At 37.8% G+C, this 27,403-nt stretch overlaps 1 protein-coding gene across 1 annotated transcript; it reads left to right on the top strand.

The window, feature by feature from the left end:
* Window positions 1-16: 16 nt before the first annotated feature.
* On the top strand, window positions 17-27,403 carry prss12 (serine protease 12). The gene is made up of 14 exons (XM_056736525.1): window positions 17-185; window positions 272-1,230; window positions 3,644-3,782; window positions 5,912-6,090; window positions 6,175-6,325; window positions 7,993-8,171; window positions 8,397-8,538; window positions 8,613-8,809; window positions 13,102-13,243; window positions 15,738-15,940; window positions 16,725-16,803; window positions 16,938-17,060; window positions 21,821-22,122; window positions 25,811-27,403. Exons 2-14 carry the CDS (start codon window positions 915-917, stop codon window positions 26,116-26,118), a joined length of 2,460 nt encoding a protein of 819 aa, XP_056592503.1. The 5' UTR covers window positions 17-185; window positions 272-914; the 3' UTR covers window positions 26,119-27,403.

Below are 27,403 nucleotides of genomic sequence, written 5' to 3'. Positions count from 1 at the left end.
CGTAGAATATTTTTGACTACTTTTTGTTAATCCTGTTGTTACATTTATGTAGTCATTTTTATTTTATGTATGCTATTTTATACGGTTATTTGTGTTTTATTATATTAGAAGCTAAATCAAATTCTAAATTTCAAATTCTGCCGATAGATTTAAAAAAAGAAGTGAAAAAACGTCTTGGTTTTTACGTAAGTAAAAATGTATGTTGTTTGCATTTAAAGTCCCATTTAATCCACAAGTAACCCCGTGTTCATTTATATTTTACTGACACAAGAGGGCAGACAGGGACTTCCTCTCAGGATTGGTCATTGTGGTCGTCCCTGGCTGGATGCTTGAACAGGACAAGGGTTTACATCGGAGCCTCGTAAAAGACCATCAGACACTTGGCCAGACAGAGATATGTTTGATGCTATAATTTAAATGAATGTATGAGTTGATGCGATTAATTAAGACGGTGGCACTATTGAATATTCTTAACGTAGAGCACGTGTGCTGGCTTTTAGTTGTTGTGAATGATTTATCATGTTTGTAGAGAAATTCTTTAAATCATTTGGCCAATATTGTAGTAAGAACATGAGTCGGTCTTTCAAGATTCCCAGATGAAATGAACGAAAATCTAAATAAAATAAATAACGCCTGGATGTTGGTCATTTGGGACTTGCATAAAGGTTATCACTATTGATTTTGATCTATTCTGTTCTGAAACTTCACATCTCTGGGGAGTACGTCGTCATTATGCATGAGTCGTTAAGCTCCAGGCTTCCCCTGTTTCTCCCTTATTGATCCTCGTCTGTGAACCTCCTAAACTGCTCGGATTACAGCCAATAGACAAGATGAGGCAACTTCAGGACCATGTCTCCAGATAGACTGGAGAACAAGATTATTATCATGGATATGTAGACACATGTTCATAATTTATGATGGATGCGAGCTCTGGGTTTTTCTTCACGGTCTGCGTGCTGCTGCTCATCGCGTGCTGTGACGGGTCTCCGTTCACCGACTGTATTCAGGGCAAAGGGAAAGCTGGCTTTTACGAGGGATTCATAGACGTGTCCGAATCCGGCGTGAAATGCATGAACTGGAGCGAAGTACCAAGTGTCAGAGACCGGTACTCGGGGAAAGGTCTTGGGGAACACAGTTTTTGCAGGAACCCTGACGGAAGAATTCGGCCGTGGTGCTTCTTTACAAATAGCCGTGGACGTGTTGACTGGGGCTACTGCGACTGCAAACAAGGTATGTAAGCGAGAGTAATGAATGGGAAAGGGGTATAACGTTATATGAGTTACGTCAGTCATATCATTATCATATGATGAACTTTGAGTGAAATCTCCCAGTTTTCTATACGAAAGAGTTAACGTTATCCCCACACACCCCCAGTTGTTACAAATTTCTTATGAATATAGTTTCCATTCCATAAAGGTGTGACATAACGTATGCAATTGAAATTGTTAAGAGTGGCCAGATGAAAAAGACATTGTTGTGTGTGCAAGCTAAGACACGTCTAACTTTAAACCAATGCTTCACCTTGGGAAAGGTATGCGCGGGCGCTCCAGGTAGCACCTTTCAGAGAACAAAGCAAACACTCTCATGGCGTACTTGTTTATACTGTGCACGATCTTAGATTTAGTACAAATCATGCAGTCTCATTCAGATATTTCAGCGCAAATCTTGTTGAAAAGTACATCATAGTGGTTATGCACGAGCGCGTCTCGTAGGTCTTGAGCTCTGAACCGCGGTACAGTTAGTTTGACATTCATTAGACAGTCGGTTTCATACCAATTAAACTTTACGTTGCCCAGGGCTTAATTTTCTAAAAGAAAAAAATTAACCATGCAAATAAATTTAACAAATTAACATCATTACAAGCTATGAAATGTTCAGAAAAACATGCCTGTTATAGCGCAAGGCTCCATTTTTTGGAATTAGCATTTATGTATTTAATATTGATTCTCAAACTTTTAATGTATGCAATTATATAAATCCGTTTAACCACAACAACATTCGAGCTAAAAGTTTCAAATCAACTGTAAAATATTCAGAATATTATTCCCTATAATGCACAACTTCTGATTATGCTTGTATTCTTTTATATACAGTACTGAATCCTTATTTTTGATGTTTAATACACTGTACCTACTTAAATGTATTAAACTTTTACACAGATTTAGTTAAACGTATACAGGCATAATCAGAAAAAAACCTTGTGCATTATAGGGAATAATATTCGAAATAATTTACAGTTGGTTTCATACTTTTATCTGGAATGGTGTCAGTTTAATGAATTTAAAGGTCCAGTCAGTGAAATCTAGCGGCAAGGTTGCAAATAGACCCTGTGCACAAGTGTAGCGACGAACTTCCGCCGTCGCCAGATGTCAGTTTCCGGTTTGCTCTCGCATCGCGCAAAATGTCAGTGTTTACAAGATGCCTTCAAGATCTTCCGAAAATAAGCATTAACGATGTAAACCGCACCACAAATTCTGTCAAAATTGACTAACCTTAGAGTTGTTCCAAATCTGTTGAAATTTCTTTGTTCTTATGAACAGAGAACAAGATATTTGGAAGAATGCTTATAACCAAACAGTTCTTGGACACCCCATTGACAACCATAGTAGGAAAAATTACTTTATATATATTTAATTTCATATATTTGTATTTTTATATATTTTTTGATATTTTAATATTGAACATCTACATACACATAGAACAAAGCCTTTCAAATGCATATTGCATGAAAAAATTGTATCAATCCTGGACGTGTCTGCGTGTGCTAAATGTGAACTGGATGAGTTCATTCTAATGTTGTGGTATTCTATTTGTTTATGTTTTCAGCACGCGCACCACCTTTCTTTTTCCAAACACATGGAGATTGTTTTGAAGCACTAAATTGTTTGAAGAACATGTGCTGCCATCATGTGTGGTGGTGCACTGTGTGTGTTTACTTTATAACTGCCCTCAATCCAACAGCTGGACGACACATAAACACTGGATATACTGTATGAAAAGTGCTGTCACACACATTCATGCATCTGTTCTAGTAGCTAATGAAAGCATATTAATATTTAGTGCAAACAAAAGTGTACTAAAAGTATTCCAGGCTCCTCCATCTGAAGTTTGCATTATTAATCTGTTTAATCCCTTTTTTAATTGGCATTTAGATTTTTTTGTTGACTATTTTAATGCCTGTTGACAGACATGACATCTTAAAATTGGGCTAAATTCCAAAATGTATACTTGTTTTTGTATATACAATATAGATGTATAATAGCAAGAACAATTTAATATGCTTTATCCACGAATTTGTAAGTCCACTCATTTCCAGTACAATAAAGAATTGATGGATTTTCTTATCTCTTTGGCTTTGTTAGCTAGTTCTTAGTAACTTACATTGTTTTTATGATGCATGCAGTAGTGTACTGTAGCTGTCAACAATGTCAATGAGCAATATCCTAAATGGAAACTAATATGGAGGTAATAGCATTCCTCTCTCATCACGTAAAGCAAGTCATGGAATACGATTTCTGTACAGTGGGAACTTTTTGAATGGGCACATTTATCAAAGTTATGGAGACCAGCAGAACCAAATGTTTTCAGAACATTTACTTTTATCACTTGAGAAGTTAATGCATGAGTTTGTGTGTGTTTGTAGGCTCTTTGAGGCTGCGGGGTGGCAGATCTAAGTTGGATGGTACAGTTGAAGTGTATCTAAACGGTGTGTGGGGAACCATCTGTGGTAATGGATGGGATGACAGAGATGCCGCTGTGGTGTGCCGACAGCTGGGACAGGGGTAAAACACACGCATACACATACATGGGCTGTGTGAATAACATACAATCATTCAACTTGCAATATTTCTGCAGTGCGGATACTGTAGGTAAGTTTGCTATATTTGTTCTGTTGATAGAAATGAAGACATAATTCAATAACTATTTTCCTTGATAACTAAATTCCAAAAAATCACCAGTGGTTGTCATCTCCATTTTCAGAGATGTATTTATTGCACGGGAGAATTGGCTCTGATTGTGAGTTGAAGAGATAATCACTGAATTTTGATGGCCATATGTTGCCAGTGCATTTTTTACTTAACCACAAAACAACCTTTGTTAGATTGTGTCATGGAATGCTTTGGTATTTGACCCCAGTGGTTCATTCTTCCACTGGTGGGGTCAAAGGTCAATCTTCTACCTTTTAAACAGGACATATGCTCAGAGTTGCCAAGCAGTGACTGTGTGTGTGTGCTGGACTGGTGTTTAAAAGTTTTATGATTTCCCTGGAGAGTTCTAATCTCTGGCACGAACACACCCAACTACACACACCCGCTGTTTGTATGTGATGTCATCATTGTGCGTGCTCAGAGAAAGGTGACCACGGGTTCTCAGAGATCACATGACACAATAGTGACTGTGTTAAGTCTGACCAACAGTATTACTTTACTATCAAAATACAAAAGCACACACATACCCACAGACACACCTGTCATCGTGTGACCCCAGTAGGTTGGAAACCATTTGTCATTTGTTAATAATTCATTGACGGCCTCGACTTTGACACACGAATACACTTGAATTATGTACAAGCTATGGAGACAGATGGATTTGGATAACTGTCTAAATGTCTATCCATCTGTTTGTCTACTGTTATGTATACTGAAAAAAATTGAGTTGTAGGTCTGCTTGCCAAGACAAAATGGTTGTGAGGCTGTTTTGTGGAGATTGCTTGCTAGGATATTGCTACAGTATGTAAATTATAATGTATTTATGTTGTTTTTTCATGTTGCTATACAGTTGTTAGGAAGGTTTATATGATTTCTTGTTCTATTATGTGACAGGTGAAAGTTGTAAATCAGATAGTTAAGACAAGTAAGAGCACACTTGTCTATGTTATATGTGGGATTCGAATCCATGACCTTGTCAAATCCATCACCATGCTTTACTTTTAAGTATACACGGTTTCTTTTATGCAACAATGGTCTCTTCTAATATGTCTTATAGAGTACATAACTAGGGATTTTTAAGGTCCTACTTTGGTTTATGTAGTTTCCAACAACAAGTTTATGTACAGTGAATGTGTAAAAACACTATTATTTCGTTATAATAAGCAGTTACATTACTTCTTAACTGACTCTCAAATGATTTGTTCCACGATTCATCCGATATCCTCTCCTTTCCGCTAGCCTAGTCTGATGTGATTGGTCCGATGGTCTAGTCTGCTGTGATTGGTCTACCACGAATGAGCCTCACAAGCTACAGTGTTTGGGGGAGAAGATTGAAGGTTTCGCGGGAAGTCCTAGCAAGACGTAGGCTGATACTATGTAGTGACGCACATCCACGGCGGTTTGCTTATCGGACTAGGGATGACTCGTTTGCGTGATTCAGAGTCGACTCCCTTTTTCCAAGCCAGTAACTTTGTCATACATTCACCTTCGGATTTACAACTTGGTAGACTGCTTACTTTCAAACACGGCAACATTACATACTGCATGAAATGTCATTTTCATGAACTCATGTTATGTACTCTTTAAAGTGATAGTTCACCCAAGAATGAAAAATCAACGCGTATGACTTTCTTTTTACAGAAGAACACAATTTTTTTTGAAGAATGTTGTTAATTGAGCAGCGATGGTATCCATTAACTTCGATTGTATGGACACAAAATTAATGTAACTCAATGGGTACCACCGTTGTCCGGTTAATAACATTCTTCAAAATATCTTCTTTTCTGTTCTGCAGAAGACAGATTTGAAATGACAAAATTTTTAAATCATTACAGAATTATAATTGTTTTATGAACTGTCACTTTAAAATATCCCATCACTAAAAACAATGTATACTTTTGGTGCCTTGTATAAGTATGCATCAATTTATATCATTGCCCCTCATTTCACTCATCCTCTTTCTCTCCCTCTCTCTCTCACAGATATAGGGCACATGCACGTGCAAGTCCTCTGTCGCGCCTGCCAGTTTCTGTAGTTCATTGGCAGACTGTTGAATGTGAGGGACATGAAGGGGACTTACTGCAGTGCAGTCGCACCGTTTGGAATGGAGGAGAGTGTAATAATCAACAGGCGGCGGCTGTCTCTTGCACCCCAGTGGAGGGTATTCGCATGATATATTCACTGCACGCATTCATAAATTATAAACATTCATGAGATAATAAGAGACAAAATAAACTGTGTTTAGCTTCAGCGTTTGTCCCCGTGCGTCTCTCTGGTGGTCCATCGCCGTATGAGGGCAGAGTTGAGGTGTATTATGCGGGACAGTGGGGGACAGTGTGTGATGACCAATGGGACGACAATGATGCTGAGGTGGTCTGCAGGCAGCTGGGGTTAGGGTAAGACACAGACGCATTTAAATTCAATTTAAATTGACCTACGTAAGGGATTTAAAGGGATGGTACAACCAAAAATGAATATTCTGTCATCATTTATTCACCTTCTTGTCATTTCCATCCCTTTGCATAACACAAAAGAAGATATTTTTCAATGAAAATTGTTTCAAAGTTTTGTCCCTGGATATTTCCAAAGGAAGTTTTTTTTCAAAACAGATGTGGGTGTACACACACACACGCATACATATTGATGAGCTCATTATTATAAACTCTTGACATGGTTTCTTGGGAACAAACTCTCTATTTAGAGGAACACCAGGGTGTCCTGAACAACTGAGATGTGTTAAAATAGAAGACAGACAGAAAGGAGGTAGGAGTGATAAATGGACGTAGAGAAAAAGAAAAGCAGAGTGTCTTTTCCCGCATAAAAATGTGAAATATTTTCTTGGGAGGTCCCCCGCACACAAAGCCAGTGTGTTCTCTGTGAGACGGCATGTGTGTGAGAGAGACAGAAAACGGAGATGATAATGAGAGAATGAGAGCCAGAGGAGAACGCAATGAGAGGCGTAAAGGATGATTTAGAGGGAGGAAAGGAATTAGAGAGGAACGGAAAGATGGTAGGGAAAGTTTTTCGGTGTGAATCGAGCTGATTGTTTCAAGCTCTTCAACTCAAATATAATGGCTGATGTAACAAATAGTGCCCGAAACCGAGCAGGTGTGCGTGAGTTTCTTTAGGAATCACTCGTGTAGATGGGCAGGAAAAAGTGAGTTGGTGCAGATGCCAGACTTTAGCTGCACATTTTTCTTTTGGCGTTCACTGATGAATGACTACTAAACCATGTGTTTGATTACCTATTAATGATGGAACGATTGAAAAAAGGAAACAGAATCTCACAGCACAAAATTATAGGGATGGATTCCCTTAACAGTTGTGGCACTTCAGTGCATCGTATTTCAGTTCGAAAAAAACACATTGTTCACTAAGCACCAGCACTCAAGATGCTAATGAGCTAAAACTGTGCGGTTTTGTATTTATTTATTAATCTTGTCAGTTCTAGGCACTTCCGTTCTATGTAAATTTCGCTTGATATGGAAATAATGAGTGGAGTTGGTTCGGGGATGTACGGTGCCGGTCAAGTGTGCCAGATTGAGGTAGTGCAGGTCGTGTATGACCTAGAACAAGGAACAAGGCCTGGACTATGGGAATGAAGTAATCTGATTTCCGTGTTAATCTGTTTATAAAACAACAATGCAACTTATACCAGTATTAGTGCCTTAAAGGGACAGTTCCCCCCAAAATTTAATTTTTCAGTCTGACCCTCTTGTCATTTTAAAGCTCTATGACTCACTTTCTTCTGTAGAACAAATTAAGATATTTTCTAAAAATAAGATATTACCCAATTCACTTTAATATTGAATGGGTATCAACATTCTTTAAATTGTCTTCTTTTGTGTTCTGCAGAATTTAAAAAATGACGACAGAAAACAATTATTTTAGTGAACTATCCCTTTAACTCGATATCCACTTATAGGTTTTTAAAACAATTCCACACTCTTTAGGATTTCAGAGATTAACATTTTACACAAGAGACTTTTGTAATAAACATGTAATTCGTCTGCTGGTTTGTATTATAATCTGGCTTGTTAAGTGTCTGAGTCTATTTGCACAGGGGCATTGCTAAGGCTTGGTTGGGAGCGTATTTTGGCTCTGGCTCAGGCCGTGTGCTATTGGATGAAGTGAGTTGCACAGGAAATGAGTTCTCTATAGAACAGTGTCCAAAACCCGTCTGGGGGGAACACAACTGTGACCACACGGAGGATGCAGGAGTCTCCTGCACCCCACTTACAGGTATACATTTGTATGTACTACACCATGGTCTGGAATAATCATTCTGATTGGTCAATCAGAACCAATCACCATTTAAGCTTTAGCTGTGCTGTCTAATCAATGCACATTTTGGGAAAATCTGCATGTTTATGCCACAGATTCAATGTGTTTCCTCTGAAAACGGCCCATTATTTGAGACTGAGCCAGATGTTAAAACCAGGTGTAAATGTGACCTCTCATTCTCAGATGGTGCAGTGCGTCTGGTAGGGGGTGCCAAGGGTTTTGAGGGCAGACTGGAAGTTCATTACAGAGGTCAGTGGGGGACGGTGTGCGATGATGGCTGGACACAGACCAACACGCAGGTAGTCTGCAGGCAGCTGGGCTTCAGGTAGAACAATGTTTTTTATTTTATTGTCTATGTTGACTCTCGGTCGCTTTTTTAATAGGGTTGTTACTGTGCAGGTCAGGTGAGAGTGTGTCATCAAGACGATTTGGGGTGGCAGCGGGTCCAATTATGCTGGATGAAGTCAGATGTACAGGGAGAGAGCCCACCATTACACATTGCAGCCGGAGGGGCTGGCTGAAACATGACTGCACTCACAACCAAGATGTTGCCCTTGTGTGCAGCCCCCAACGTTCAAGACATGGAGCGCCCACCAGTAAGAGCTCTTTCATACACAGATATGTTAACCTTCAGTCTGACGCATTCTCCCTGCTATTATCATTTTATTCGGTTTTTTATATGACTGTGTAACAAATATTTAAAATATTATTAAATGAATAATATTTTTGCATGTATTTAAAATCGTATATTCACCACCGACGTCTCTTGACATGTCTAACCCCCATATGGCTCTACGAATACCCACAGCAAACCCCTTTGTGCAAGTCTATCTGTCTTTTAGATGAAAGTTACACTACGCATAAATGAATATAAATGCCAAATCCACAGACTCTTAAATAGGAATTATTCAAGAATATGTTGGATCTTTAGTAGAAAGAGCTCTCTGATTTCTCATTAGGACTGAGCTTTGATTCAGCGTTATGTATTAACCCTCTCAGGAGAGACTGAATAAGTTCTGCTAATGTACAGTGAGTCAGACATTTAAAAGTACAGCTGCCACTAGACTTATCATGCCTGACTCCTGCTGAGCTTCATAAAGAACTGATGGGTTTACCTGATTCACAGGCAGACACATGGAAAACACTCCCACACGTCCAGATGATGGACATCACATCATTTGTGTTATTTCAGCTTTGGCTCGGACGCCATTTCTTATTTCATTGATGTCATTTTGCCTCCCTTTATTTTGCTTTTTTTCCCACAGCCCATTTGTAAATTCCAGCATTTAGAGCTGTGTGTGTGTGTGTGTATGAGATCTTTATAGGAAGTTGGCTAGAGAGTAAGGCTGGGGAACATTGAAAAGTGTGTCATTGTGTGTGTATAAATGCCCTGCTGCAGTCCTTTTTCCTGCACTGTCCGGCTGATTTAACTTCATTGACTTTGGAAAAAGCAGACAATGCATTGAAGTGACTGTTAAGGGGACTTCCCTGTTTAATTCATCTTGCACATACAAGGACAATCTGGTCTAATCTACACACTAAAGACACCTTTAGGATTTTGATAAAAAAAAAAACATTTTACTATTCTTTATACTGTTCGATTTACTTTAAAAAGACCTTTAACACGCACACGCAGGGCTGTCAAAAGACGTTTTTGCTAACATCATAAATGTCTATGTACTGTGCATATGAATTTTGTATTCATAAATACAAACCACCCCGTGACCCGAGGTAGTTCGGATAAGCGGTAGAAAATGGAATGGAATGAGAAATACAAACACATGTATACATAATTAGGAAATATTTACATGTATTTATTTATATTTACCTATAATTGAAATTATATAAATATATGTTTATTCATTTTTAGTCTTTTCTTAAATTTGTGATGGATGTGTTTGTTAAATAAAAAAATATTATGCCCAGTACACTGATACATATTTTGTAAACACAAACTTTTCTTCTGGATGCATTTAAACGCGGTTAATCTTTTGACAGCCCTAGACATGTTTTATTATCTCTGTGGGGACAGTCCATAGGTGTAATGAGTGTATACTGTACAAACTGTATATTTTATTCCCTAACCCAACCCATAAACCTAAAGATCATAGAAAACGTTTTGCATTTTTAGATTTTCAAAAATTATCGGTCTGTGCAATTTATAAGCTTTTGTGCCTGTGAGGACCTCAATTTTGGTCCCCACAGTGACACGGGTCCCCATGAGTTGGTGTGCATTCATGTTTAGATCCCCACTAACATATAAAAACCAAGTCCACACACACATGCACACACACACACACTAAAAGTGAAGGCTTCCCATAGATGCAATTGTTTTCATGAAAACCTGAGCCTCAAAAACCTGTTGAAATCATTAGATTAAAAGCAAAAGATGATTTATGAGTCTTTCAAATTGACCCCTTCAAATGTCTTCACAAGTCAGTTGTTACTTCTGTGGCCAGTAACATACACATACATGCTCACATGCATGCACAAGGAGCTTTACAGACTTTTGTTTTATATTTTACCGTTGCCCCCATGATTTGCGGCTTGCATTCATTTCAAATGGACATGTACTCACACACACTGAGCTCACTTTGTCTTACTGATGTCTTTATAAAGACATGTTGTGAGTTTAACTCAATGATAAACTCTGAGCTAAAATAGTGTTTCCTTCTCACTGAATAAACTTAACATTGAAACATTTATACAAGTCTCCATAATACGATCGGTTCCCACAGAATGTCTGTAGATTTATAAGATACAACTACAACAATTGCGGGTGTCCCCTATAAAACTATATTACAATGCAAATTAAATACGTGTAAGCTGTGAAAAAAGTATATACTGTAAATAGTTAAGAGACAACAGAATATAGTATGAACATGAGTCTTATGAGAAACATACATGAGATATATGTTGACCTCCAGCGGTGTGTGTGTGTGGTAAGTCTCAGAGAGAGTTGATGAAACATGAAGACCGTCTGTAAAACCCATTTCAGCAGGACTGGCATTTGTTTTTCTTTGTGTGCTGGTGGTGCTGAAGGCTTTATGAAGTAAAGTTTATTTTATAAAGAAGTACTTGAAAAACCACTGACAGATGAGAACAGAGCTCTGAATCTGACTGTGAGGAATGGACTTTACCATTCATACCTAAGTACTTTCGCAGATGTTCAGAATGTTGCATAGACTGTCATTGTATAGAAATATGGATTAAAGTGAGTGAACGCACACCTTCATATAGTCTGCAGCTTTTAGTTGTGACTTAAGGTGGCTTATTTCTTTTGTACAGACACCAATGTTCAACAAATAATTTCGTTATGATTACCAGAATAAAAAAGTAACGCAGTCAGCGTTATTAATATACAGATGTGTGCATATGTCTGTAATTGTTAAAAAAATTGGCTTGTGCAGTCAGAACGTGGAGTCAGAAAAATTCACAATGTGTGTGTTTTGTCTATGTATGTACGGTTAGTGTTGCATGATATTGCTGATGGGTCAGTAGCTGTGGTGATTGATTGAGTTTATGTGTGTGTGTGTGTGTATGTATATGTGTGTGTAAGTGGAGGCAGGTGTTCCATGAGTGGAAACATAAACTCTTACTCAAGCACCAGGTGTTTTTTACGTTTCTTACTGTATTACGCACACATGCAGTCACATACTTATTGATAAAAACGTCTTTCTTTTCTCTCTTTCTTGGTTATAATCATTTTAGTTTCGGAACTCTAAAGTAGAGATAAATATATATAACATAAATAGATATAGCATATAACATCTGTCTGTCTGTCTATCTATCTATCTAAATTAAAAATAATATATATATATATATATATATATATATATAGGCATGGGCCAGTATGAGATTTTGATGGCATGATAACCTTAAGCAAAAAATATCACAGTTTAATGTTATGCAGATGTTTATATTACAGCTTTAAAATGTGTCCCTTTAAATGTGTTGGTAAAAAATGCACCACTAAAAAACTTTTAAGGACCACTAAATATTTGGAACAGTATTTAACTTGTACTGTATGTAAAATCAGTTAAATGTGTGGCTAGTAGTTTGTTTACATGCAATTGTTTAAACATGCATACATACATACAGTATATAAATTTAAAGAAATTAAATGCAGGTGAGCAAACAAAAAATTTAGTTAAACAAAATATCAAAGAAACCTTATGGATTCCTGCATTTTCCGTTTTTGATGAGACATAAAAACAGCTCATACCATGGGAATTTAGGCATGTACATCACTCCATTGTTGCATTTTGACATTTACTCCTTTATTCTGTTTATAAGATTCTAGAAAAGAGAAAATGGCCGCATATCCTCTATAACAGTGGTTCTCAAACTGGGAGCCCCAAGATAGATCCAGGGGGCACTGATTTTGTGGCATTTTAGGAAAAATAAAAATTAAACATAAAACTAAGCCCACCAACCAAGATAATTGATGTTCCAGCATTGTATAACTGAATATGTTTATTTAAAGTTCTAAGTTTAAGATTATAAGCCTTTATTTGGGGGGCCACAAAACGATTCACCCTACACAAAGCGGGCCTTACAAAGAAAAAGTTTGAGAACCACTCCTCTATAGCGCTTTATTAAACCACACAGGGCTGCGCAACTGTTTAGCAGGAGCATTGGAGCTGTTTGTCACTGCATGAATCTCACAAACACGCATTCACTAGTGGAGAATCTATGAATCAGTAAATGATGGAGAAAAAGCCTCATTGTGGGTCATTTATTTTTAAATCACAATCCAGATGGGACTTTTAACAATCTGCATTCTTTGTTTGGTGCACACCAGATCTGTAACCACTGAACTACTGCATCAGTAGTTTTCAAAGCGACTTGGAGAGTGTGTATTATGGTTTGTTTTACTTTGTCTCAGGTGTGCCTGTGAGGCTGGTGGGCGGAGAAAATGAGAGAGAGGGGCGTGTCGAGATCCTGGTAGGTGGCATGTGGGGGACGGTTTGCGATGATGGATGGACAGATCAGGACGCTGAGGTGGTGTGCAGACAACTGGGCTACAGGTGACAAAAAAAGATGGTCTTGCACGTTTATTTTCTGTACTTGTTTCTATCAAAAGTTCAAACATCAAAGTACTTTATTTTATTTGTCACAGTAAATTACACTCCTAAGGGAATTTAAGAACTATTGCCATGAAATTAAGACATATACACAACTCAGAAAAGTATATGACTTGTTAAGGTTAAGTCGATCCATCTGGAAGAAATAAGTGCATTAGAATTGAGCTCTGTGATAAATGTGTGTGTGTGTGTGTGTGCGTGTGTGATGAGCTCTTCCTGATGAGCGAAGGTGACGTGGCTGGTATAGAGCCAAGTGTCTTAATCTTTATGCATACAGATGGCTTTGTGTATGTGTTCGTGTGTTACTAAACATCTGTAGAAGTGTCTTTTTTAAGACTGAAGTTATGATTTTCAATCATACATGTGTTATTGTTCAGCTCGAGTTACAAAACTGATAAGAGTCTCAGCTTTACACATGCTAATGTGATCAGCACCTCACCTCCTGAGGGTGGGTCGGAGGTCAGGTTATGACACTGTAACTGATGCTCATATCTGTCTGGTGAGCTCAAATCTCTCACTTCTCCCATGTGTTATGTGTCATATTCCGTGCTTGCCTGTATGTGTGTTCCAGATATATGTTTCTCTTGTGTAATGAGAGAGAATGCACCATATCAAATTAAATAAGAGGAATGCTCACTTGATCTTTTAGCGTTCAGTATTTGACTTTTGTTGATTTTTGTAGGTCCCGTCCTGTTTATAATTTAGATGAGTGAGGTAAAAGAATTGTGCTGAATTATGTGATTCTGATTGATGACTATTACAGTAATACATTGAGGTTGGGTGAGGTTGTTAGAGCACCAGTCTAGTTTTCTGTGGCTTTTAACAGCTTTGTGAAGTTCCTATAGGAGAGGATTTACAACAGCCACATTGAGTTTATCAGGTCATTGGTTAACATTACTTAAAGGTTGTGTGTGTGATATTTAAGGTATAGTTCAACCAAAAATGAAAATTCTGTCGTCATTTACTCACCCTCTTGTCATTTCAAACCCGTATGGCTTTCTTTCTTCTGCAGAACAAAAAAAAGGTATTTGGAAGAATGTTGACAACCGAACAGCGATGGCAGCCATTGCAAATGAATGGCTGTTCAGTTACCACATTTTTCAAGATATCTTCTTTTGTGTTCTGCTGAAGAAAGAAATTCACACAGGTTTGACATTACAAGAAGGGTACTAAATGATGGCAAAAAAATTTGGGCGAATTATAACTTTAAGGTTGATCTATTGACTGAAATGCAATATAATATACAGAACATAACTCTTGTGTATAAAGACCTTACATAATGAAGTGTTATGTTTTTATTACCTCAGAACAGCTATTTCTATCTATAAACAACCCGGGTCCCATTGCATGGAATTTGTTATGTTGTTTCTACAGTAGCCCTAAACGGACAAACTACAGAACGCGTTTCTTAAGTAAGCGAAAACGTGACATCTTTGTCCTGTGTCAGTCTTCGAAATGCTTTCGAAAGGGAGGGGTGAGCGGTGGAGTGAGCCGTTGGTTGTAATTCGCAACCTCACCACTAGATGCTCTCTTTGCTCATTTAAAGACATTTGTACATTTCATTCTGTTCTGCAAGAAAGGGCTTAACACTCTGCAAAGATATACTTGAGATTAAATCACGTGTTCCCCTGCCAATCCATTGTTAACAAAAATAAGACAATAGAGAATCAATTTGGAGGTGTTCGCGAGACTCGATTCAGGACAGGAAGTATATTTGATCACGGCAGGAGGAGTCGAGATGCTGGAAGAATTGTTATAAGAAAAAGGTAGGCGGATACTTACACATGCTTGGCGAAAGACAGATATAGAGTTTAATAGTCGCTCATTTGGCAAAATATGACACTTCATATAACAAGCTCTTGGTTTAGATTCCTAGAAAATGCTGAACTGATATACAGAATGGATACAATTTCACATGTAAGACAGAATGGTTGTTCATGTTCATGTTTGGATTTTCAAAAAATGCTTATATATTACATATTTCACCTGTGTTTTACACCGTCATCTTGATTCTCAAAAACAGGCTGTTGAGTTCTTGGTTCAATGAAGCCCATTCTTCCAAAATGCTTTAATTGGTCAAGCTGAGCCAGTGATCGGTCTACCGAGTGTGTTGAGATGTCCTGCCTATTACCCTATATCTGTGTTCCAGGGGGCTGGGTTTATGTACAATTAGTCCGTCATGATGTAACGACCGCAGGAAGTAGCTCGTTGTAATCCCAATGCGTCGTTCGTTGTATTCTTTAAAAAGTGATTTCTGTTCAAGAAAATATCTTCCTCTTCCATGAACTTTGAGCACAGCGACTTTGCAGATGGTCTTTATGCTAAAAACAGCTATACTTCTCACAAACTAAATTTAAAGAAGTGAAATTCCATCAGACCTCCCCTTTAAATGCACATGAAAGCGTCTGACTTGTCTTTCATTGTTCTTATGATGCAGCGGGATGGCCAAAGCTCGTGTAATGGCCTATTTTGGAGAAGGTGAGGGACCTATCCACATTGACAATGTAAAATGCAGCGGTGGGGAACGGACACTGGCTGACTGCATCAAACAACCATATGGAACCCACAACTGTCGTCATAGTGAAGATGCTGGAGTTATTTGTGACTATGGGTTACAGAAAGATGCCCCTATGGTGAAAGGTGAGGTAAAGAGGAGAAACCACATTCAAGTATTTGATGCTGCCAAGGCAAGATGTAGTTAACCTTAATTTAATGCACAGACTTCTTTGGATTTTCCAAGAATGTCTAAAACACTGACTTGCGGTCATTTTAAATGGTGGTCATTGAAACTCACTGAGGCGCAGCAAAGAGTTGTGAAGGACAGATTTGGGAATCCTTACACCTGTCAAAATACCATCTTTAAACACAAGAGATGGAGATAAATGATCACCTGTCAAGAGCTTTTGCTTTTACACATACTAGATTACCGTATGCGGGAGTATTGCTGTGTGTGTTATGTCTGCTCTGAAGGATGTGGTCTGGCTCGCCATCCCATGATCGCTTGCACTTTCTTTTATGCTTTATTTTTCTAATCAATCTAATAACAATCTAATAACAAATTAATGCAAGTTAATCCGATCTGCTTTCTCCATTAAACCGTGAAGGCAGACAGCGCACAGACACACATCATTAGATTTATGGTTCAGCAAACATGTCAGTTTATACACACACACGCACACACACCAAACATAAATAAATAATTAACAATATAACAGTTCAACAAATCACAAGCAAGCACACTTAATGTAAATGTATGAATACATCTTGAATGAAATATCTTAATTCATCTTATCATCTATCAAATAACGTTATTAAGGAAAACATTTCTAGGCTTCATGTTCTTTAAGTATATTTTCAGGAAGAACCTCTTGGCAGGTTTCTTGAGATCACAAATAAAGTAAAAAAATGTGTATGTGTGTTACAGAGACAGCAAGCTCCATGTGCGGTCTAAGACCCTCTCATACCCGCCAGAAGAGAATAATAGGAGGAGAGAACTCTCCACGGTAAGCAAATAGTGACAATTTGTATACAATCAGCGTTGTACAAATTACAATATTCTAAGTAAATAAAGGAGAATATGAACATACAGAGCAGAGTTTAATAGCATGTTGGCTGTGTTTTTGTGTGCTTGGTGTAGGGGGGGCTGGCCGTGGCAGGCAGCTGTGCGCTTACGGGGTTCTCAGGCAGATGGACGATTGGTATGCGGAGCCACTTTGATCCACAGCTGCTGGATTCTCACCTCTGCTCATTGCTTTAAGAGGTACACACACACGCAAGTGGACACGGACATTATTTCTTCAGTTTGTGTCACATCTGTCAGGCATAAATTAAATCCACCCTCACACAAACATGTACACACGCTCCTGGCTGTTTCTTGTGTTTTCAGTTTTCCAGCGTGACTCATACAGTTAGAAGACGCAGAAAATAGCCTGAGACACAAACAAAACGCATTTTGTACACCGTCTTCCCACACCATACCTGCAGGCGGTGTCCAATTATTTAATGGTTATTTGTGACTTGTAAATAAACAGTTTTAGTGAGGCTAGGTGCAAAACAAACCTTGTTCAATTCCATACATAATTGAATAATACAGGCAGTGCATGGACAGTAAATAGTATACTCACCGTTCAGTATGGATGATGAAAGTTCAGATCTATATGAGGAAATTATCCTTGAAAATGACTTCAGTTAAAGTACAACCGACCAAGTAATGTTCATTGTCAGAGGTTTATTCATGTGGAGCTTTAGCAGTCTTGTAAATGTTGGTTGAGCAGTTGCTTTATTGCTGAAATAAAACACAGACACATCGCTGGAGCTGTTGTGGCTGGTAGTAGCTGCGCAAGATTCGGCTTTAATATATCGGCCTAATTTTACTATCGTTCCAATACCGTTAGCGCTAACATGACCATTTATCGCCTGAGACCGGTATTGCCGATAATATATTGTCTTCTAAAGTGGTCTGTATTGTTCAAAAATGTTTGGTCTTTCTAACGTTCTTTAGCATTCTTTCAAGAACTCTGATTGGACAATAGAATCATTGTTCTCAAGCTAGGTCAATTTGTGATGCCATTTGTAAAGATGATAATCCCCATAATCATGTTTTGAAGAACTTTGAACAGCATGAAATAGATTTTCGTTGTTTCATATCTACTGCAATTTTCAAAATAATCACATGGTGTTTAAGACTCACAAAGCTGCAAACTATTTCTTGACCCGAGTGCCCATTAAAGGGATACTTCAGCCAAAATCTGTATACGTTTCTTTCTTCTGATAAACAGAGAGAGCTTATAACCAAACAGATTTAGCCCTCCATTGACTGCCATAGTAGGAAAAATTACTTTATTACTTTTTTGTTCCGTTGAACACAAAAGAAGACATTTTGAAGAATGTAAGATGGTTCTGGGGCACTTTTGACTACCATTAATTTTTTTCCTACTATGGTAGTTTTCAAATATGTTTCTCTGTGTTCATCGTAAGAAAGGCATTTATACAGATTTGGAACAACTCGAAGGCGAGTAAATGATGACAGAATGGTCATTTTTGGGTGATGGTTTAGTTGGTAGCGTTTAGTTCAAATATTTCTGGGGTTGCATCCACACTTGAAATTCTAGCAAATAGGTTTCTATCTAAAAAAGCTTTTACCTGCATTTAAATCATTTTATTACACACCGCTCTAAAAAACTTGATTCCGATTGGCCAATTGCGACATTCCAAGTTCTGATTTTCATAACAACTGCTCAAAATCATTTTGACAGGGACAGTTTAATATTACTCAAAAATAAAGTATAAATATGTATTTTAAAAACATATATGACATTATATTTCTACAGTAGCCGTAAACAGACAAACTGCTCTACAGAGCGTAAATATGTTATCTCATTCGGCACAAATGCGACAAGACAATGTCTTTGTCCTGGGAGAGCTGCCATAGTGCTTTGAAAGGGAAGGGCGGAGTGACTCGTTGGTTGAAATTTAACCATTAAATGCAGCTAAAATCTCCACATTGTTCCTTTAAGACCGAAAGTAAACAGATTTTCCTCGCAGAAAGACAGCATGCATTAAAAATGGGTAAATTCAATATTTTATGTTCAATAACTTACTCATCATCCCTTATTAGAAAGTTATTCTGGGATTTTCGTGGAAAATTTCACTTTATCATTTCAATTAAAGTTGGTGGACTGACATTTTCAAAAGTTCAAATTTAACTGTAAGATGTTAGTCAACCATACATCGCAAAATTACATAAAACACCACTAGCCACATGAAGTTTACAGTTTGGTAAGTTTTACAATTGTGTTATAAAATTATAACTGTTTAAAAAGAAGACTAATTGTAATGGTAAGGCTTTTATACACGAAGACCTTCTGCTTCCCTTAAGGATCCGTTTGGTAAATGTTCTGTACAGAGTTTCCCTACTCCAGTGAAAAATATGTGTTAGTCGTAGCTTCCTGAATCATTTAAAACTTTCATTTAAAGGAAGACTCCCAGCACTTTGGCAGTGTGTGAGGTTTAGGTAAGTTTGGATCTGTTTCCTATCAAGCAGTCCAAGCACTGAGCCATCAAAATATGATCCATGACATCAGACTACTGCTAAAGTTTCCTCCGGTTACATACCATCTCTCTTTCTCTATTACACACACACACATATGTACTAGACACGGCTATAAATCTCGATACCTCTGCGGCTCCCTCCCTCTTATCCTTAAATACACTCACTCATTTTCTCAGGAATGCGATTAATGACATGAAGAAGAGCATAACAGTTGTTTAAATCATTTAAGATCATTATGCTTAACAAGACTAAATTAAGTCTCACACTTCCGAGTTTATGGAGGGTAACATGACATTCGTGCAAAAATAACGTGCGCACACGAATACTAGGTCTAAACTATTTTTATGCTGCACCCTTGCCAATCGTAATTAAACTGGGTTACAAACAAGTGTGATATTAATGGAGAAGTACTTTCAGCCCTAATGACGGAACTGCCTTAATCTACAACCTGGTTTGATGGTTCGATGCCTGTCAACATATACAGCATCTGGGTCTTGGGGGAGTGTTACATTACAGTAATAAACAAATGTGCGTTGAGTTACGGTACTGTGGTGGGCATTTGAGGGGCTCTTAATCACTGATTGATGAGTAAATTATTAAAATTGAATCGAATAGAATAGTTTTTATAAAATATTTTTGCAAGCTTTCTGTCTGTAATTGGGTATGATATTGGACAGGTGACTGGGAAGAGATCCAGACTTTAAGTTGGATGACCCACACATAAATGCCAGTGTATTACAGTAAGGATTTAAAGTTAATTGGAAACATTTTGAGCATTAAGCACCGGTCACACTAGATTTTTAGCATGCAGAATGTCATCGGACACAACAGCGAACAGGATATGATGTCATACTTTTTTGTTTTAATAAATGCATCATATGAAGTATGTGTGCATCATGCATCATATGAGTTTGCTTCAGAAATGAGATAACTTTTCTGAGCATTCCAATTAATATCAATCAAACTTCAGTTGGTTGGTTTTGATTTAAGCCATAATAACTAAAAAAAGACAGCTAACTAACGATAAAACACAATAAAAATATGATAACATAGTAAAAAAACATGATTTTTGAAAATTCTTCAAATTATGGAACCAAAGTCTTCCTATATTAATGTGAATTTATACAATCTGGGCAATTCGGTGAAAATGTCAACCACACCACGGTTTTTACTTTGGTAACAGCAAAGATATTAACATTTGGTGGTTCAAATACCCATGTTAGATCTTTCTTCAAATTTGTAAAGCATTTGTTTTATTTTATGTGGGTGATTTTTCATAGTCATGTAAGAGCCATTTTCAGGATTGTCACATCCATAACGCTACATATCCCTCATAAATAGACACATGGAAATTAATATAAAGTAACTTTTTGATGTTCTATAAAGATCCCTTCTCTATTAATTGGGTATTATTGCTTCAGGATTGTATTTTATTTTACAGAAATCCTACAGAGTTTGTGTTGCACAGCACAGCACTGTAGATGTTACAGATGTTCAGTTTAAAAAAAGTTATAATGTTAGAATGTAATATTTTAAGTAATTTATGAATCTTTGACCTGGGTTTAAAAAACATCTATGCATAAAATGCATTTTAAAATGTAAAAAAGGACCATCATAAAAGAAAAAGGAAACTCGAAGTTGAAATAAAATACAATACAGTATGAGTACAAAATGACCCCACAGTACATGAAGGTGTCTGTGGTAAAAGTGTCACAGGCTCAGAACTGGCCTTTCCGGCACCTCGCTGATGAATGTGCTGCTGATCCTGCTGCTGGTAGCTGCCAGACCAAGAGTGTCATACCGGACAGAGCAGATCCTTTTCCAGAAAAGGTCTGACTGTGTAACAGGACACTTCTGTCCCTCTCTCTGACACTACATTCATATTTCCGTTACACAGCGATGCTTTCAATCACTGACAAGTAGCCAGGAGGGCAAACACATAAACACACAGGGCCAGCGCTAGTATTTATGGACCCCAGCCTCCAAACGATGGGGCCTAACATAGTCACAAACAGTTAAAAGTAAAGTTCTTGTTCAGTCTTTTCAGTCAGCTAAGATTTATATTGATATCTATATTTCAAAAATTATTTAAATTTATATGTTATATCATTTATTTTAATTGTATATAATAATATATAACATTATAATTCTATAAAGATCTTCACAAAGTTGTCATAGCTGTTGCCCAGTGGTTAGCGCTCCAAGACACGTATGAGCTGTTGGCTCACGGCCGGGGACCGGGATTCGATCCCACGCCTTTCCTCATACGCTCATGGTCCTGTCTGCCTCCACTGTCCTATACAAATAAATAAAAACACAATATTCACAAAGTTGGTAGGGTTAAAATTGTTAGATTGTTAGATTTCTCAAAAAATGATGACAGTGACAAACTCATCCCTAATCAAGAGTAGGTATGAGTTGTTTAGTCTGAAGTGTATTTTAGTTATGTGTTGTTTGTTGTTTAATAGGTATGGTAACAGCACTGGGCTGTATAAAGTTCGTGTGGGTGACTATCACTCTCTGGTTCCTGAAGAGTATGAGGAGGAATATGCCGTGGAGAAGATCATCCTCCACCCGCGCTACCACGCTGACAGCAACGACTATGACCTGGCACTGGTGCGCGTGTCCGGTCACAGAGCTCACGGCGGGGGGGCCGCGGGCGAGTGCGTCAGGCTGAACCGTTTCGTGCTGCCCGCTTGTCTACCAATACGGAGGGAGAGAGTGCCAAAGGGCATTTCCAAATGCTACATAACAGGCTGGGGAGACACAGGTTGGAGATTGAATGAAACGCATACAGATCACTCTTTCCTTTATTTGAATCATTAATGAAATTAACCAGTGACCTTTCTGTTTGCCCAAAAATTAAAATCCTCTCATCATTTATATTTAGCCTCATGTCATTCAAACCTGTATTTGACCCTTTCTTCTGTGGAACACAAAAGATTTTGAGAAATATATTTTGTGTCCAATGGAAGTCAATGGGGGATAGTGTTGTATCGTAACCAACATTCTTCATCATATCTTCTTGTGTTGTGCAATATAAAGTCTTACAGGTTTGGAGTGACGTGAGGGTGAGTCGATGAAATATTTTATATTTTGAACTGAATTTTAGTTTGATTCCCACAGTCCCAAATGACTTAAATCCTTATTTATTTTATATCTTTCTCATTGACGCTCTGAATGAAGCCCACCATGGGGTGGTAGTGCACCCTCCAGTCTTAAAGGGATAGTTCACCCCAAATAAATTTGTCAACTCTCTAGTTGTTCCAAACCTGTATATATTTCTTTGTTTGGTTGAACACAGAGAAAGATATTCATATAAATGCTTGTAACCAAACAGTCCTTGGACCCCATCGACTACCATAGTAGGAGAATGATAATGTAGTGAAAAGTGCCCCAGGACTGTTTGCTATCCTAAATTCTTCAAAATATTGTCTTATATGTTCAAAAGAACAAAAAAATATTAAGTAATGTTTACAACTATGGTAATCAATGGGGACCAAGAACGGTTTGGTTACAAGCATTCTTCCAAATATCTTTCTGTTCATCGCTACAAAGCCATGTATACAGATTTGGAACAACTCAAAGATGAGTAAATGACAGATTTTTCTATCCCTTTAAATACTTCGACCAGCAATGTTTTGCTTTACTAGAAAAGTTGTGCTTGTTAACCAGCTTCACCAACTAGGCTTGTCGACCATCAGCAATACCAACACAATCCACATTAAAAAACATTCAGCTGAAAGAATAAGGAGAGATTTTAACAACAACAGCCAACCAAAATCAAGTTGGTTCAAGTCGGCCTGGGACGTCGCCTTAAAGCATTACATATGAAAGATACGGAAAGCGGTTGAATGAAATGGATAATAACAGACTGCATGACAGCCATTATCATCAATTGAAAACCTTCAGCTGTCTTTGCTGAATCAAAGGATGTTTTGAGCTCAATTGAGAGAGTGTGTGTGTGTGTGATATGAATGTGCTTTTAACTCTGTTGAATATTGTAAGCTGACAGGCATACGATGTGATCAGACAGTGTGAAAACAGAACTGACAGCAGTAAAAGATGATCACACACTGTAAGTGGATCTCACAGATAAACAGTCTCTGTTCTTTGTCCTGTCTAAAATAATCACTCTTTCACTGCGTCATTCTTACACGCTGTCTCAAGCACACAGCCACTTGTGCTCAGCATTTACATCAGCGTCAACTCGTCCAATCAGAATAGTCAGATAGTCTGAATTATCCATTGTATCCATATATCTGTAATATAGTTTTTGTGTTGGCAGCATGTTATTACGCCACAGTTAATAGTTCTAAGCCTTACAGTAAATTGCCCTTTTTTAAGAACGCTTGATATTGTTGATCCGTATTTATGCAACAAGTGTTCACATTCTTTCAAATGAAAAAGCATCAGAATTTGCAGGAAACCTTTGATGGTTGATGCATGAGATAAAATTTTTTTGTTTGAATGTTCGCTGAATACTTGTGAGGGTTTTTTATCATAAACCATCTGTTCTTCAGCAACAATCAACATCATCAATCTTAAACAAATAATAATAATTATGTGTACCGCTGAAGTTACAAACAGGGCTGATGTTTGCTTATGATTCCATGTGCATATTTGTAAGCACTGCTTTTATGTATGAGCATATGGCGTGAGAGACACTCGTGTTCAGAACAGCGTATTTATTTTTTGGGTGGGGGGGGCATCAAAGGACTCCTTTAATAAATGTATCCATCTAGAAATGAAAAAGAAAGCATTTAACATCATTACACCACACACATAGAACAGGTTGCAGTCCTTGATTATTATATTGTTTTTAAACAGAACCGACTACACGGATGCACGGGTTTTGTGCATGGCCAAATCTGTCAAACTGTCTAGAAAAACATACAACTCTTTGTGCATGTTAACTTAACTACTGTAATCTTACAAAACTCTGATTGGTGTTTGACACAGCATGAAGAAATCATTGACATCATAATTACACACTATAGCTACCCCGTGTCAAGCACGTACAGATCATCATGTGTACATCTGACATGCCCTCAGAGCGGGGTTTAATTCTCATCTGTGTCATGTTCTGATGTAAATCAACTGTGAATCTCTTACACAAGACTTTGATTCTCACTCTCTCTCACTCTCAGTAGTTTTCTCTTAGTAAGTGGACTTCAGTACTCTTAGCAGAATAATAAAGTACTTTAAGTGAGATGAATGAAGCGTGCGAGTACCTTGACAGAAAAGTGACCGCACGCCGCATTGCATAAATGAAGAGTTGAGCTTGATCTATTCCAGACTTCGGCAAAGTTCTTCGTGCATGTGCATATATGTCAAAAATAAACTGCTGATTTTTTCAGGTCATGCTTATTCATAAACACTCCGACAGGCATCAGTTTATAGGAGGAGGTGCTATTGCCACATGTACGGTATATGTGTGCAATCAGCAGGCGCTTTTATCCAAAGTTTCTTGCTGTGCAGTGCATTTAAAGGGGTAGATTGCTCAAAAATCCTTTACTCACCCTCCAGTTGTTGCAAATCTGTATAAATGTCTTTGTTCTGATGGACACAGAGAAAGATATTTGAAAGAATGCTTGTAACCAAGCAGCTCTTGGCCCCTATTGGCTACAATAGTAGGATTTTAAAAAAAAAAATGTCTTTGTTGTGTTGAACACAAAAGAAGATAGTTTGAAGAATGTAGGAAAGCAAACATTTCTGGGGCACTTTTGACAAATTTTTCCTACTATGGTGGTTAATGATGGCCACTGTTTGGTTACTGACATTCTTCCAAATATCTTTCTCTGTGTTCATTAGAGCAAAGAAATGTTTATTAATTTGGAACAACTCGAGGGAGACTAAATGATGATAGATTTTTCATTTTTGGACAAACTGTCCCTTTAGGATCCTATACATTTGAACAACTGGGGATCAAACCAATAATTCTGACATTGCTGTGGCAGTGCAATGAGTGGTTCTTAACAGTTGGATGGACTGCATGGTAAACTATAAATGCAAGTTAGAAAAGCCAAACAAATAGGCTTATCAGCTTTGAAAAGGAAGAAAATGCCTCTCGTACTGAATATGTTGTTGTTTGTTTTGCAAATCATAAATCACAGCTCTCCTGTAGCTCAGTGGGAATAGGCATTAACAAAGCCAAGGTCGTGGGTTCGATCCCAGGGGATTGCACATACTTAGAAACAAATGTATAGGATAATGCAATTCAAGTCACTTTGGATAAAAGTGTCTGCAAAATGCATAAATGTAAAATGTAAATAAACAAAACTGCTAAGAAATGTGACACGGTATACATTAATATGGGCTGTACAGCAACAATTTGCTATGTGCAATGTCAAGAGCATTTAACTGCTTTATACTATCTATTCCAACCTTCTAAAGATTATTTGTTAATGTGTTTTGTAAAATGTCAGATTTTCAGATTTTTCACTTTTCTTTTTCAGGTCGTGCCTATTCGAAAACTCTCCAGCAGGCTTCAATTTCCGTATTGAGCAAGCGCCACTGTGAGCAACGCTATTCTGACCAGTTCACAAGTCGCATGCTGTGCGCCGGCTCCTCCCATGACAACCATCGTGTGGACAGTTGCCGTGGAGATAGCGGCGGTCCATTGGTGTGTGAAAGGTCAAGCGGAAGTTGGGTTGTATATGGGGTCACGTCGTGGGGTCACGCTTGTCGACTGCAAGATGCACCTGGTGTCTACACAAAAGTCTCCACCTTTGTGCCATGGATTAAGAAGGTCATCGGCCAGTAGGACTTTTTTCTACAATTTAATTGAACCAATAACAAACATTCTGACAATGGACAGAGAAACAAAGCACATTTTAGAGTAAAATGCTTAAGAGATGAATATGTTCCAGATTTAACACGATAATACTAGCCGCGTATTCCAAATATGTCTTAAGGAAACTTATCACCGTATTATCTAGCATGTGGCGTAAATGTAGTCAACAAAAAAGTATATGTTGCAGTTTGCACTGAATTGATATATGTGACCGTTTTGAAGGGCAATTGTAATAGCGGTGGGGTGTACTTTCGCTCCTTTATTCTCTGATTTTTTTTTGAAAATGGAAGCACTTCTAGGTTGAAGGGACCACAAGATTATTTTGAAAACGTGTTAATGAATGTGACTGTATACTTGATGCTATATGAAACAGATACAGGGTTTAATCCTTTCTAAAATAACAGAATGTTCCAATTTGATATGCTGTACAGCGGTTTCAATAATGCAAAGAATCGCTAACTTTAATGTTGAGTTGGGAGTATTCTGGATTCTTCGGCAAGAAACGTATGGCAGATATAATCCCCTGGGATACGGTTGCCTTGCCATTGCTATGTAACCAACCACATCACCTCATCAACACATAGTTGAAATCATTACGCCTCCACAGGAACAATGACATCATTCGCTATCGATCAGATGTTCGTGATAATCATACTGAGACTTGCCACATGTCAATGTGAGATATAGACATATCACATACTTGCTTAAAACCCAGTTGCCTTCCCACTCTTCCATTAACCGGGGATCTGGAAATGGCAATGCAAAGCTGCTTATAAATGTTTATGTCTTGAAGTGTTGTGATAATGAGGAACAAATCTCATCTAAAGCATTAAGGACTCACAGAAAGCAACAAGGCTTTCGATGTGTCATTATTCGGTTGTAGGAAAACACTATCACATGCTGAGCTAATGCCAGCGTAATTCAACATCAAATGTCTGTAAAAACAGTCTTTAGGCAGAGTTTTGCTACTTTTGAAAACAGCCTGTGTGACCAATCACAAGCCCTGTAATTTTGCACAAACTGAAGCGTTGCGGTTCAACTGAGCTGCATGCTTTTGGAAATCTAGTGATTTTATAATACATCAATCACATCAGTGTTTTATAAAAATTACTGCACAGTCAAATTTTTCAAAAGAATTCATGTTGGGTGAACAGTTCTGTTTTTTTTGCGTATTTTCTCATGCATGTTTATAATATTTGTGTGCTTGTGGTGGCATGGTGCTATTGTTTTTGCATTAAATTAGTTCTTAAACTAA

Source organism: Triplophysa dalaica, chromosome 2 (assembly GCF_015846415.1).
Source record: "Triplophysa dalaica isolate WHDGS20190420 chromosome 2, ASM1584641v1, whole genome shotgun sequence".
Taxonomy (NCBI): Eukaryota; Metazoa; Chordata; class Actinopteri; order Cypriniformes; family Nemacheilidae; genus Triplophysa; species Triplophysa dalaica.
The sequence above is the reverse complement of the archived record's forward strand: the minus strand, read 5'-3'. Positions and strand labels throughout refer to the sequence as shown.